Genomic DNA, 14,723 nt, shown 5'->3' with positions numbered 1-14,723 from the left:
AGGAATGAACCAAAACGAACATGATGTAACAAAGCGAACTACCAGAAACTTCCATTTATAGAGCAGCATTCCAGTAGGAACAGGTTTGAGATAACTTTCCATGTTTACCAGTACCAGAAATCCCCCACCATTGTTTTCAACAGAAGGCAACTGAGCACTCCTGGTAAACAAGGGTACTTGACAATAAAATGAAGATAGGAATCTACTGCTGTTTCTAGTTTTATTTTCTATTTAAAAACCTCACAGCTTTTTTTTTTTTCTTTGTATATTTCTCTTAGTTTTTGTATGGTTGTTTACTTTTTGCCCTATTGGTTTTCTTGCTCATGCAATCCAGAGAAGACCATGAAGTTTGGAAAAAACCTGGTTCCCTGCTAGGGTGTCTATACCATGGTGTCAAGCTGACACTGGAGTCTCCTTGGAAGTCATTAGCTGAGCATACCATGGAAGACTACCAGAGGTGTATAAGTGGGAAGCAGTTTAGAAAAGCCTACCACGGAGAGCTATTAGGAGAGCCACCTTACAGGTGTGGCGGTGGGGGAGTGGGGGGGGGTGGAGGGAGCTCTTCTAGCAAAGTCTACCAGAGGTGAGTGATGAGAGGAGAATATACCTTGACTAGTCTTCCAGGCTGCATGAATGGCAGACAGTATCTGGGCTTGATGAAGATTGCTTGAAGTTCTTTGGCTAGTTTGTCCAGCTGCTGTCTGATCTTGTAGTAGGCTTCGATGCTATCCTCTTGTGGGATCGTCAGAGCATTGTATTTACTCTCTAGCTCTTTCAACTCTGTTGGGAGAAGAAAAACAAGAGTCTCAACATAAATTAAATACAAAGATGACAGACTGAGTAGTGACTCTGAACTGATGAACAAAGTTCTGAACTAGCAATAGGAACTTACTCCTAGAGTCCTAGATGGTGAAACATCGGTCACATGACAAACTTACAGAAATCCTGAATCGGTCGATGGCAACTTTTTTAACCTTTGTATGGGTCTAGAGTGGATGGAGAATGGCTTACATGCCGAGTCGAGTCCTAAACGAGCAGCAGAAAACTCCCAATTTTAGGGTTCCGAAAGGTGAAGCTGTGCATACTACTTTAAAGGGGATAGGAACTTACTTTTGTAGAGTTCTGCAACAAACTTTTGTAACAATTTTTTTTAACTGTGTAGTTTTTACTGCATATATTGTTATATATTTATTTACTGAATTTCTGTCTGCCAGTGAGGGGGAGGGGGAGGGGGGTGAGCCACCACCCCCTGATGTTTACTTATTGTCTCCCCTGCTATATAATGGCATTACTTTCACACTCAAAGTACCATAGAGAAACCAAAACCAAACAAGATGTAACAAAGCAAACTATCAGAAAATTTCATTTATAGAGTTCCGATAGGTGAAGCGTCGCAATTTGACGAAAGCGATCCTGAATGTTGGGATTGGAACTTACTTTTGTAGAGTTCTGGAATGGATGTAAAATGTTGGAACTGATAGAAGGACCTCTCCAGCATGTACTCTGGGTTGATTCCCTCAACCCGCAGTAGGTTGAGAACCATGTTGTACGTCAAGTGAAAGGCACTGTTCAGGGGGTCAGCTTTACCCTGAAAACAACAACAATTGTAAAATGCACTTGTAAGAAGGGGTCAGAGAATTACTTACGATGAATTTTTTTTAGACCCTGGGGCTGTGAGCTCTGACCCTCCCTTTCTCTGTGTCAGGCTGGGCTTAATGTTCGACAAAATCATTAAAAAACTTTTAGACAACGAGAGAGTGACATGATGATAATAAACATCATCGTAACATCTGGAAATGCAAATAAATATACGCTTACCTGGATGACATTCTTAGCTACGGCCGGGCTCATCTTTTCGTCTATCATGAGGATGACCACGCCCCTGTCATCTAAGCCCCTCCTACCAGCTCTGCCACTCATCTGAATGTATTCACCGGAGGTCAGCTACGGAGGAAAGATAAGATATAATAAGATGCTGACCGAAGGGTGACCGAATGGTGAATTACACCCCCAGCTTGAAGTCTACGTGACTCAAGACTGCAGCAGGGGAGGGATACAAGGAGGTCAGCTACAAGAGATAAGATATCATAAGATGCTGACCGAAGAGTGACCGCACAGTGAATTACACCCCCAGCTTGAAGTCTACGTGACTCAAGACTGTGGCAGGGGAGGGATACAAAGAGAGACAGGGATCTAGAAATCACTCAAATAGTGAGTGATGTGGTGAGTTTTAAAATAATAAATAATACATTAATAATATATAAATAATACATAATAATACATTAGAGCAAAGAAATGCTATCAACCAGTGAGTGACTGCAGGATATCAAAACATTTCATACTCGTTTCTGTTGTACAGCATTTTTCTTGGCAAGAAAAACAATCCAGTATGTTCAGCTTAAGCAAGGGAGTTAAAATATGTCGTCAGAAGCTACCAAACTGTTAGCATCAACTTGCTTGCTTCTTATACGAACAATTAAAAAACTTTTTAAGGTGCAGGGCAAAGAACATCAAATCAAAATTTTGAATTAGATTAGAGACAAAGATAGGGGTAGCACCAGACTAACTAATCCCATCACTATCCATGGATAAGCCGCCCCTCCCCCCCCCCGACATTGAACAGGGAGGATTCGCACTCACCCATCGGAACTCCTTGCCATCAAACTTTCTGGCAGCTGTGAAGACTACTGTCCTGGCAGGCATGTTCAGGCCCATGGCGAAGGTCTCAGTAGCGAAGAGGGCCTTGATGAGACCCTCCGAAAACAGGATCTCTATGACTTCTTTGAGGATGGGCAGCAGGCCGGAATGGTGGATACCGATGCCTCGTTTAAGGAGCGGGACCACATTCTCCACCTTGATAGCAAAGAAATCGTGAAGAAAGAAAGATGAATGGTAATGCTTGGGTTATTTAATGTCACTGCTGGGGTATTTAATAATAATTAACAATAATTAATAACTATCAGCAGTTATTTTTACCACAAATGACCACAAATGTGGGAGAAACCCGAAACTGCTTAAGGCTTAAAACTTACACGTCCGGTGGCTTCCAAATGAAATGTAACTCAAATTTGGAATCTTTTCAATTTAAGACAGTCATTTCATTTAATGCTACTGTCATGGATATTTTGGAGTATTTAATGCTGCTGTGCTGAAAAGTTATATACAGTGGTCCATATACAAGTTAACTACAGTATGTATTCCTTCATTCATGTATCTCACTTGCAAGTTGCCCGATTATTTTGATTTCAATCTCATCTCTATACCAATATGAAAAGCCATTGCATAAATAGTGGGTATCATTTTGCCTTTCACCCTTTCTTTTGAATTTACCACACCACCCTAAACATATTTAATTTGTGATAATAAAATAATGCCCTTCACCTTATGCTTAGTTTATTCAATTATCAACTTCATTTCGAGGATGTATTTCGATGCGAAATGGTGGATTCCGAGGCATATTAAGGCAATAAATCCGGTTTATAATCAGGTCTACACTATAGGTTGTATTAATGACTACTTTTAAAGTTTTCATATTGGGTAGGAAAGGTGGGGGGGGGGGGCGAGTGGTACACCTTACACCCCTTGGAACAGCACCTGGTTATTTGGAACAAATCAGTTATTGCTTGGAACCCAAAGACAGTTTTGAGAAACTGTCATCCCCCTCTCCCCTCCCCCCCCCCAACCACCATTCCGATTTTATGTGAAACAACTATTTCAATACCTGGGGTAACTTCTTGTCTTCCTCTGACAGGCAATCGATGGCATTCACAAAGACTTCTTCCACCAGTTTCTTCTCCTCTGCCGTATTGAAGTCCAGCTTCGACATCTGGAGAGCAGAGCCCTCGCACTCTTTCTTCGAGAAACTGAAGATGATGACCGGTTGAAAGTTCCGCTCCATGATCTTGGTAACGATCTTGAAAATGCTTGAAGGTCCTAAGAAAAAGAAAAAACCACGTTTATGATCTTTCTTTGTATAAAGATTTTATAGTAAATATATATCTATATATTATTTATAAGAGAGATACCAAATAGAACTAAAAGTCAATGGATTTGAAAAAGAGTCATCTGGCCTTGAAGTTTTGATACCTCAATCGTTTCCACCTGACCCTCAATAAGTCGGTTTATAATAAATAACCACTTCTTCATTGTTCCAAAAACTCCTGATTATGAATGCAGACAAACTTGCTTTTGTGGCAAGGAATACCTTTTACTACAGCATCGATAAATAGTTGACATGAACAGAGACTTCTCTGTGCATGGACAAAAGTCCCATAAGCTGACCATTGCAGGGTAAAGAGAATTTGCTACATGAGTTTATGGCGAACACTGTCAGCAGTTTCTACTGCTATGTACATATAAAATTAATAAGGGACGACAAGAAACGCAATTTAAAGTTCATTGGAGCACTCAAGAGTGGCTCATAATAACTTAAAGATACCACAACAAAAAGAAATTAAATTACTGGTTTATTTTTATATGAAATTACACAAGGATGATAGCAAATAATGTTGGGTATTGAGTGGTCACAAAAGACGAAAAGAAGAGGAAATCTTTAACCAGGTTTGATTCTTTGTTCACTGAAGATTACAAGTGGCTGCTGTTTTAGTCTTATTACTTGAGGGAGTTGTTTGTTGCAATTAGCAAATAGCTTCAGATGTGATTTGATTTTATGGTCTGCAAACTGTGGTGCATAACCCTAAAGTGGGGTCAATGTACAGTTTCTGGATTTTACCAACACAGCTCATTGGTTTACTTTTTGTAACATTACACATTCCAAGCTAGCTTAAATTCATGCATTCTTAGCAGTGATTCTTCGGGGACCGGAGTGCGGGGGGCGGGGGGGAGGTATGGTGGGTGTTGGCTTAGACCTCATGCAAGATCCTGGGTTGTGGGCTTAAAAACAAAGTGCGGTCTAACATTGATCAAATAAACTTGAGCACAAAATCTCAAAATGGATGTTGAAATTGCATCAAATTTAAAAACATTAACACATTTTCTTTTACCACTTTCTTTAAAGTGATGATGACCTGTAAATAGGCTTTCCATTACCTTTAGTGCCACCCTTACGACCAATCTGATCCCCCTTGGATGCGTCACCGACCTCTCTCAACACCTGCATCGCAGCATTGAAATTATCCTGGCGGAAATCACTCTGTAAAAAGAGAGAGCGAAAAATACATCGGTGCTTTAGAAATGTGATTTTACGAATGGTTCGTACACGAATACACTTTTGGCCAGAGGTTCTGAGAAAGAAAGTCAGTGGGTACAGTTCTGGTCAGATCATGCACCCTACTTAAAAGAAAGTGCAATATTTATAGATAACGTTTTCATATTGATAGGTTTGACGACATATTAAAACTTAGACTCCTCAATCTTCCTTGAAGGACTCAAGGAACTTTTACTTGAAAAGTTAAAGATTCACTGAACTAAATAATGAGGAAACTATAGCTGTATTTTTATGAAATATCAATAGAAATCTAATGATATTAAGGACCAACAGACAGACAGGCTGATAGACATACATACATACCTTCTCATCTACAACAAGATGGAGCCCGTCTCCTCCAGCCGGGAAGATGTAATGTTGTAGAGGAACAGGTCTGTACTCTGTATAGACAACGTGACATGGCTGAAATGAAATAAAGGTCAAAGGTTATTACAGGTTAACTTATGTCACCACATGCTTGTTTTGATCATTTACAGTTGATATATTCTTACCTTAACTATACTAAACAATTCTACAAACTGAATTGATAAGTTGATTAGTGGAAAATTTAGTTGGTTTATTGCATTTAGCTAAAATTCAGATATACCATACCAGTATTATATTGAATGCCAATATGCTTTACTCACTGGTACAATTTAACACTAGGACAGATTCAACATAAATCCTATCACATTACTTGCACTGACTGTATTGTAATAGGATTGTAAGGTGTATAGGTGATGCCTGCATGGCAACAGTCAGATGTTAGGTATAAGCTTGCTTAACACAACCAAACTTTATTACCAAGCCAACCGAAAAGAATAGGTCCAACACTCGATGTTATTAGACCTTTCCTACTTTCACCCGAGCTCAAATTGTATTTGCCTGGCTATTGATAGCCGTAGACAACAGGCATCCTTTAGCTATGACAAAGTAGGGTCACATCATCTGGAACTGTAACCATAGCAACAAAAAGCTTTCAATGTACGAAGATCTTCCTTAATTTCACTAAACCTAAAATTGAACATAAATATTTGATGACTTTCAGAAGGCGAGAATCCTTTGACTATGACAAAAGCAGTGATGTCAAATGGGGTGCCTTTGCCTCAGTATTTGAGAAAGTGGTCAGAAGCTGGGGTATACACTCTCGTCCGTTGGATGGGAACGTTATATGGCGGGTCCCAGAGCAGGAATGGGAGCGAATTCACATCCCTGCCTTGTTATCTTCTGAACACTTATCGAAAAGAGAAGGCTTGAAATAAGCCGGTGTTCATCCACGATCTAACACGGATAGGATCTCAAATAAGCTAATGTAAGGCTCCATTGATCCTTGGGTCTCTAAACTAAACTAATTGGGTAGCAGTGCGATGCATCAACTTTAACTGTAACCATAGTAACAACAATTTATTAAGATAATGTAATGGAGCACCTGTTTATGTAAATGGCAGATCCATTCAGCAAACTGCCTGGCGTTTGGTATAGTCGCAGAGAGGAACACGTAGTGAACATTGTCCGGAAGCAAAATGATTGTCTCTTCCCAGACAACTCCTCGATCTGAAATAATGAGGCCGATGGAAATAATAAGATCATTACCTGATGAAAATAACACCAAAATCTCATGCATCCAATCGTGTTAAGAATCTTTCCCGACATCAAAAAGCCTGCCTATATCAATATTGCACTGGAACAGAAGCACACAGTCACATATTGGCAGATTAGTACAGTTAAATGAAGAGTGTCCCAAAAAACCTTCAGAATCAGAGCAATGCATTGTCAACTAGTATGGACGTTAACATACGTTTCACGGCAATAAAATTCACTAATGCAATTTACAACAGAACCTATACTTTATACCTTTGTTCATATGCACTTATGACAGACTATTTCTACACAATATTATGGCAACATTCAGATGAAGAACTATAGACTAGGTGAATCATGATATATTTACTCACTCTTATCCCTCATGTAATGAATTTCATCAAATATCACCCAGGCAACTTCTCTCATCACCTCTGAACCTCGATACAGCATGCTCCTCAAAATCTGCAGAGAAAAATATTTAACCAGAATGACTTCATATCTAGCAAGGATCGAATCCAACATCTACACATTTAAAACTTTGATAAATCTGGGAAACTCATTAAATATGTGTGCAAACTATAATGTGGAGTGTTGTGCTCATCAATTTCATATTTTAGGCCTTAATTAGTGACGAGATCTGTTGTTTGTATAAAGTCAGTCTCCTAACATAAAGTTACCCCCACTGCGTACTTCTTTGCTATGGGTGCTCCTAATCAGATGTCACAGACGTGACACTTGTCACAGGATGTCACATTATGGTGTGATATAGGTAGACTCTCAACCAGGTCCATTTGACACAAGAGAAACGAAAAAATGCTTAAGAAATCTGACAAAAATCTGACATGCACACTGAGGGTTTGCCATTGCTTGTGCTTTGATCGGGACAACCTTATATTTCAAAGCGCTATGCTTTCAAGCATTTATGATTGATCATTGAGGGCGATATATAGCTTTACCTCTGTTGTCATAACTAGACAACTCGCTGTTGGGTTGATGGTGACGTCTCCTGTCATAAGCCCCACATCTTGGAATTCCTCAAAGAGTTCTCGGTACTTTTGGTTGCTAAGGGCCTTGATCGGCGTCGTGTATATCACCCGCTGCTTGTCCCGGAGAGACATGGCTATAGCATACCTGTGAAGCACAAACAGTATTCCAGTAGCAGACATTAAAAACTTATAGCGGAAGACACGACGACCAAAAAATTACATGAGTTGTAATACCCCATCCTCTCTGTCACTCTCGTATCTGTTGGGTTTGTTTCTCGAGAATACATACTTTCTGCCAACACACAGAGAAACATGGATCATAACAATTTTGCTTTCAAAAAGATGTTTTTCTTTTGTTAAAGGGATAATTTCTATGAAAAACCATAGTGAAATGCAAAGGGAGGTATGCAATCAAGCTAAATCCTGTCTCAACTCCCTGTTCCTTCTCCTAGTGGTTTATTTAGAACTAATTTATGTCTTGGATAAAGCTTCCTTCTTTCTGGATGGATATCAATGGATAATAATGGTAGGTAGGTCTGTGATGCTGTAAACATGCATGATCTTCAGAATTGCACTTTGTTTTAAGTAAACTTGTTTGTTCATTCTCCTTTAAAAAATGAAATTGGGAAGTTGCTGCCAAGGTTATATTCTTGAGTTCAAATGCTGAAAAAAATGTCAAAGTTTGGGTCCAATTGTTAGCAATCAACGTGCTCTGTATGTCCACAATCATTCTAACTACACGCTGTGATACCTGGCACAAGGATACACATATATACGTAATGCTATATTTCATTTGTGTACGATATTGTTACATTATCAATCAATTGTACTTAAACTTACTCGGCCACTACTGTTTTGCCAGCTGAGGTATGGGCAGACACCAAGACTGACTGACTGTTTTCCAAGCACTTCAGAGCTTCCCTCTGGAAAGGATCCAGGATAAATGGATAATCCTGTAAGATAAGACCTTGTAGATTATAGCACAAAGATCACTAATCTTTATCCGTCTTTCAGAGACAGATACAAAATAAGGGATGTTGCTCCTTAAAACTTGATGTAACTCCCTGACAATATATAAGCAAACTTAAGTTTCCTTTAATTTTCTTCCATGCACTTAAAAGCAAATAAATAAATAAATAAACAGAAGAAGAATTAAAAGCAATTTGAGCAAAACTGATATTTATACAGTTTGACTGTTTCCGCTCCAAACTATTTGCTCCTCTTATACGCTCTTGTGATACACGAAAGCAAAATCGCGATGACATCATGAAGTCATATCTTCATACCTATATGTTTTTTCTGGCAATGACATTTTCATAATTTTTACATTGACAGAGAACGGCAACAAGGCCACGATTATATGAATACCAAACAAAACATTTGTCCAAAATACTTTCGCTTTCAATTAACAAATGTCCACTCTAAGAACTTCCTTGCTGGAGGTCACATGAAACGGCCATGTGTGTACAGTAGTATTACTGTACATATGTTGTTGCACCATACACACATAGTGTTTGTTGCCAGATTCCTTGATACGTGAGTGACAAACAAGCGCCTCGAAAGTTGATGAGCAGGTCTGCCATATCCAATAATCAGCGGACAGTCTGGATGCAGTTATCACGAGCAAAAGTTTTGAGATTGAACTGCTCAATTTGTCATCGATCAATTCAATGTTTGATCACAGTCGAGGATGAACAGTGAGTTTTCTTGTACAGTCAACAGTTGTAAGATAACCGGTTTTGATCTTCAAGCCTGAATAAATCATAAAAGTGTGAAACCCAATTACCAATTCACACTGTTTATCTCACCTTAGCTGGTTTGTTGCCTGACGGCTTCAACGGTTCAAATTCATCCTCGGTTGGTATAGAAACCTCGTGAGTGCATCCTTCCTCTGCTTCCAATGTCTGGGACTTAACTTGTGGCAGGATCTCAGCAATACTTTAAGTACAGACAGGAAAATCAAACTTATTATAACAATTGGCATATATATATATATATATATAGGCTATATATATCGGCTATATATATCGGCTACATATATATATATATATATATATATGGTCAATTCTATGGTGACTCGCGTGACATTTTTACTAAAATCTCTCTCTATTTGATATCATTAAACAAATAAAGAAATTACCTGGGAGAACAGCATTCATGTAGTCAGTGAAGGTAGCCTTAATGCTTACAACAGTAGAGAAAAAATATTTATACCTCAAGTATTGGGGGTGAAATTGGCAAAAAACTAAACGTGACTCGTGTGACAGTTACTATTAGCAAAAATCAGAATGCACACACAAATGTTCAATTTCTTATGTCTTATTAAAATGTTTCCAATAACTTTTTATAATTTTAACTTTTTTTAACGAAGTTGAAAAACACCTCTACCTCAATTGCTATGAAACTTTGAAAAAATGTAGTAACGCATGAAAATAACGATGAAGATGTATTGTGACTCGCGTGACAAGAAAACGTGACTCGCGTGACAAGTTCACTTTTCGGATAGTTCTAGACCAAATGCAGTAGTGAATCGACGGTATAGATCTTGCATAGTGAAATATAACATTCATTGGTCTAGAAAGTGTCCTAGAGGTACTTCCCTTGGGAATGTCCAGATGATGTTAATGTCCCCGAGTTACCTTCATGACTGCACACAGTAGGTAATATACTGTACAGGTAGTACAGTTGTTCAGGCAATATATCTTGTCAATTAATATTTATAACAATATTTAGTCTGTTGAAGTCACTCATTTGAAAGTTATAGAAGAAACAGATCTATCAAAATGTGATTCAAATTACCTTTATCTCATTTGTCATATTTGAATAAACCAAAAGTGTACTATTTGAGAAGATGCAGTTGCTCATAGGATTTTGGGAATGATTGAGCAGTTAAAAGCTTAAAGTTGTCAAGTCATAGCACATGGCATTGCCAGATACAAATATAGATTATGTTTATGTATATTACTAAAAAATCAATGACAGGTGCTACATTCCAATTGTGGTGATAAAATAGGCATTATATTGCAAATAAATATTCAGATTTTAAATTTTGATATTTCAAATGAAATTATTATAATTAGTTTAATTATGTGTGCCCATATTATTCAAGTTGCCTAGAACTAAAGGGGAATGCATATATGATATCTTTAATCAGTGATTCATTCATCAAACTATAACATCCCTGTAATTTTCACACAGTAAATAGGTAGAAACACTATCTTGATTTGACGTGACTCGCGTGATGTGACTCGCATGACATTTGTAAAGGGTGATTTTCCGCAAAATTTGAATATCTCCTGAAAAGGAAAATTCAGTTATCCTTTTGGTATCTATGTGAAGACTTGATATTCATTATTTGGAGTAAAACTATTGTTCAGGCAAGGAGAAAAAAAACAAAAACAGTAAATTTTGTGACTCGCGTGACAGTAAATCGAGGGTGTTTTCAATTCACCACTATTGTCTAATGCCTTGATGTCGAAAAAAAATTGAAGCTGTTAAGTGAGCACTATGCTATAGCAAATACAATTAGTCCAAAAAACTGATGATACCTATGATTACTATGTACAAATCTGCACAAAATGAAATTTCACTGTATTTTTCATAATTTAGTTTCTACGGGAACCACTTGTTATTACCGACCCCATAATCAAACAAATGACGTTTCAGGGGTGAAAAAATTATTTTTAGTAACTACAAGTATTCTATTTATTGGAAACTTATACAATTTTAATGTACAATGATTTTAAATTTGTTGGTATGATGTTGACCTTATCATGGAATTGACCATATATATATATATATATATATATATATATATATATATATTTATATATATATATATATATATATATATATATATATATATACATATAGTATTGCATAGAGAGTCTCTCAAATCAAGAAATTTTGCAGAGTGTTGGAAAAGAGCACATGGCAAGTGACATAACAAGCAAGACTAGAAACTTTCTGCTATTACAAGTAAAGAACACAAGTTTAAAAATATCATAAATACATCTCAACAATGGTGATGTTTAAGCTAATTCACATAATTCTGGTATGTTTTTCTTGGCCGAGGGGGGGGGTGGAGGGGTTCATGATTATTAACTTAAGTTATAGCAAATCAGTCTACCAACTTTTTGCAGAAATATATATATTGCAATATGAAGAGATAAATGCAATTTCTAGCCCCTTGATTGACGTATATGGAAATTCCTGTCTGATGATGTCACTAAATTTCAGAGTGTGACAACACAGGGAGTCCCTGAACAGTTGCTGTGAATGTCTGTGATATCACTGTTAACAGTCCTGGTGGCAGATGATATTAAATGGATCAGAAACTATTTGTTCACTGTTTGGCTAATATCCTACATTCTTTGCATCAACTGATCCTTGAAAAACAAACAGAAATCGTATTTTTAAGGTGTACTTTTCTTGCACTAAATTTTTATTTCAATGATGATGAGAACATCCCTCTCGTTTCAATCCTAACAGTCAATTAGCTACAGTATACCATCAGGGTGGGAATTTTACGGTACGCCGGTACGCTAGCGTACTGGAATGAAAATATGGCTTACCAAAATAAGAAAATCAAATGGGCCTAGTACTACACACCCTTGTAATGAGCGTACCAAAAATTCTGACCGTAAGTGACTGCATCGGACTGTAGTAGGCTTATCTGAAATCTGCTTCTAAGTTACGGAGGATTAATTTGTCGCGCAGCTAGCAAAAAGCACCAACGAACAGGCCGCACACAGCTGGCTGCTAGCTCAGCGATCGTGCCTGGACCGTCACTGTGTATGCATCGCAATTTATTCCAACTTCACACATGAACTACGCAATTGCCGTCGGCAATTGTGTAGTTCATACTGTACATGTGCTCAGAATTTTCCCAGGTACCCTGCCAAACAACTGTGCGCTCATCCCCTGTCTAACACCTGTTTGTTAACATTTTTGGCACGTTTCCAAGAAACGTTTCATGGAGTATTCCCCATGATACACGAGGCACAGTTCATACATGCAGCACAAGATATCAAGCTATGGCCATCTTAATGAAAGTAAACCTTGTAATAAAATATGTTTTAGGCCACACGGCATGATTAACTAATGCTTAAAATTATTTCTATGTTTTTGTAGAAAACGTCAAGTTCGCAAAATACAATTAGTTGTGTTTTTGTAGTTACGTGAGATCCGTAACAGACGAGGTGGTTAGGCTATTTGCTATATACTTAACTATGGTAGGACATTATTTTTTCCATATTTTTGGAAATTCTAGAAAATACTATTTTTTCCCCCAGCTTAACACCAGATGTGGTCTTACGGTTTATTCATAAATGGGTGTACTAGAGCCTTGTTTACATGACATTAGTTGCATGTAGCACGATATGCCAGTTTTGCGTGAATTTTTCGAAAGTGTTTTGCTGGATCTTTCGTAAAATTTGAAAGGACCGAACTTACTTTTCGTACACAATTGGTAATTTCTCTACTGATTTTCAGAGTTTTTTTTTACGATCTCCAGTCGATACATTTCCTTTGATCATGTATTTGAATAACTAATACCAAGTCGAGTATTCGAGCCAGTATTGTCTGGTCGGAGAGTTCAACGTGATGGACAGGGATTGTAATTATTTCGATCGAACATGCATTGACTGGATTATCTGCGCCGCCGCTGTCGGCTCGATATAAAGTACACTTGTGCCGCGAATCAGGAAGTTTTCACAAAAGGATAACAGCGTTCAGGTCATTGTGCTGTGCTTACCGATTCATGAATTGTGCTTACCAACTGAGAAATCTTGGCTCATGTTGGTAAGCACAATTCATCAAAAAATGAAAAAATGCTTACCAACTTTTTTTGCCAAATTCCCACCCTGTATACCATGCAATAAACAGTATTTGGAACCAATTGGTAACAACTTTCAACTGTTCAATTCTTACTCTATGTCCTCTGAAAATTCAGCTAAAGCTGGTTTCTTAGGAACTGGTTCATATTTTGTTTGTTCTTCTTCCCTTTCAGGCTCATCAGGTGGTCTTGGTCTTTTTACAGCCGGTTCAGTCTCTTCTGATATTCTGAATTTAAGTAAAAAGTATATATGTTCTTGGAATTATTGAAATATCATTCTAGTTTTTTCACAAAAGTGATGAAGAGAGATGATTATATTTGCAGATATAAGCCAGGTTCAAATCCCTAATATCATGTACCTTTTGAGGGGTTCGGGTTACACTTACAAATTACAGTGTCAGTAGCAGCATGATCAACTGGGCCGAGCCTAGATGTATTGAAAATAAGAATCCCAAAAATTTACAATTACTCAGGGCCAATCAAATCCAAATTGCTGGAACTAAGGATACTACTAGTAACTTGTAAAATATTCATGAAGGTTTGACTTTGCATAGTCGACTCATTCTGGCCCGTGTACATCACTTGGGTGAAACGGACGATAGGAAAATGTGACCTAGCCTAGGCCATTTTTAAGTCAGTGGAAACGTTCAAGTAAACAAGAGCCATAAACAAAAAATTAGATACTTAATTATTTTCAATTTTAGTTCAAAGTTTTAAGTGCACCCTCATTTAACCAATATGCTCCTAATTCAAAGTTGTCAATATCTACACTGTGTAGTACGCCAAGCCTAGCCTACCTAGGCAACGGAAAATTCCTTACTGTAGAGTAACAATGCAATACTGGCTCAACAGTGTTACTGTTATGTTAGGCTATGAAAAATTGTCCCTGCTTCCAATAGTTCCGTTCTTGAAGTAATGGACACACAATGTAGAAAAAAAGTGAGCTACTTACTCTGCATCAACACTTTCGCTATTCTCGATATCATTCCTTGATGATGAAGCAGCTTCTTCATCGAAAACATTAAAAAGGTCGTCTCCAAATGCGTCAGCCATCTTTTCAAGCGAAGATGGCGAACATGTGTGTACGGGTGCACATATGTGTTTCATTCAC

The 14,723-nt window shown here is 37.8% G+C and overlaps 1 protein-coding gene across 1 annotated transcript in view; it reads right to left on the bottom strand.

Annotated features, from left to right (window-relative positions):
• The window catches only part of LOC139974576 (exosome RNA helicase MTR4-like), a 26,422-nt gene extending 11,699 nt beyond the window's left edge, over window positions 1-14,723 (bottom strand). The window contains exons 1-14 of the mRNA XM_071981827.1: window positions 14,565-14,723; window positions 13,708-13,839; window positions 9,585-9,714; window positions 8,617-8,729; window positions 7,747-7,921; window positions 7,162-7,252; window positions 6,636-6,760; window positions 5,531-5,629; window positions 5,050-5,152; window positions 3,722-3,933; window positions 2,641-2,853; window positions 1,819-1,944; window positions 1,438-1,588; window positions 608-780 (exon numbers count right to left, since the gene is read on the bottom strand). Coding sequence (XP_071837928.1) covers window positions 608-780; window positions 1,438-1,588; window positions 1,819-1,944; window positions 2,641-2,853; window positions 3,722-3,933; window positions 5,050-5,152; window positions 5,531-5,629; window positions 6,636-6,760; window positions 7,162-7,252; window positions 7,747-7,921; window positions 8,617-8,729; window positions 9,585-9,714; window positions 13,708-13,839; window positions 14,565-14,719 — 1,998 coding nt within the window. The 5' untranslated portion in view covers window positions 14,720-14,723. The remainder of the gene's footprint in view (window positions 1-607; window positions 781-1,437; window positions 1,589-1,818; window positions 1,945-2,640; window positions 2,854-3,721; window positions 3,934-5,049; window positions 5,153-5,530; window positions 5,630-6,635; window positions 6,761-7,161; window positions 7,253-7,746; window positions 7,922-8,616; window positions 8,730-9,584; window positions 9,715-13,707; window positions 13,840-14,564) is intronic.

This window comes from Apostichopus japonicus, chromosome 2, assembly GCF_037975245.1.
Source record: "Apostichopus japonicus isolate 1M-3 chromosome 2, ASM3797524v1, whole genome shotgun sequence".
Lineage (NCBI taxonomy): Eukaryota > Metazoa > Echinodermata > Holothuroidea > Aspidochirotida > Stichopodidae > Apostichopus > Apostichopus japonicus.
Note: the sequence above shows the minus strand (reverse complement) of the source record. Positions and strands in the feature narration are given on the sequence as shown.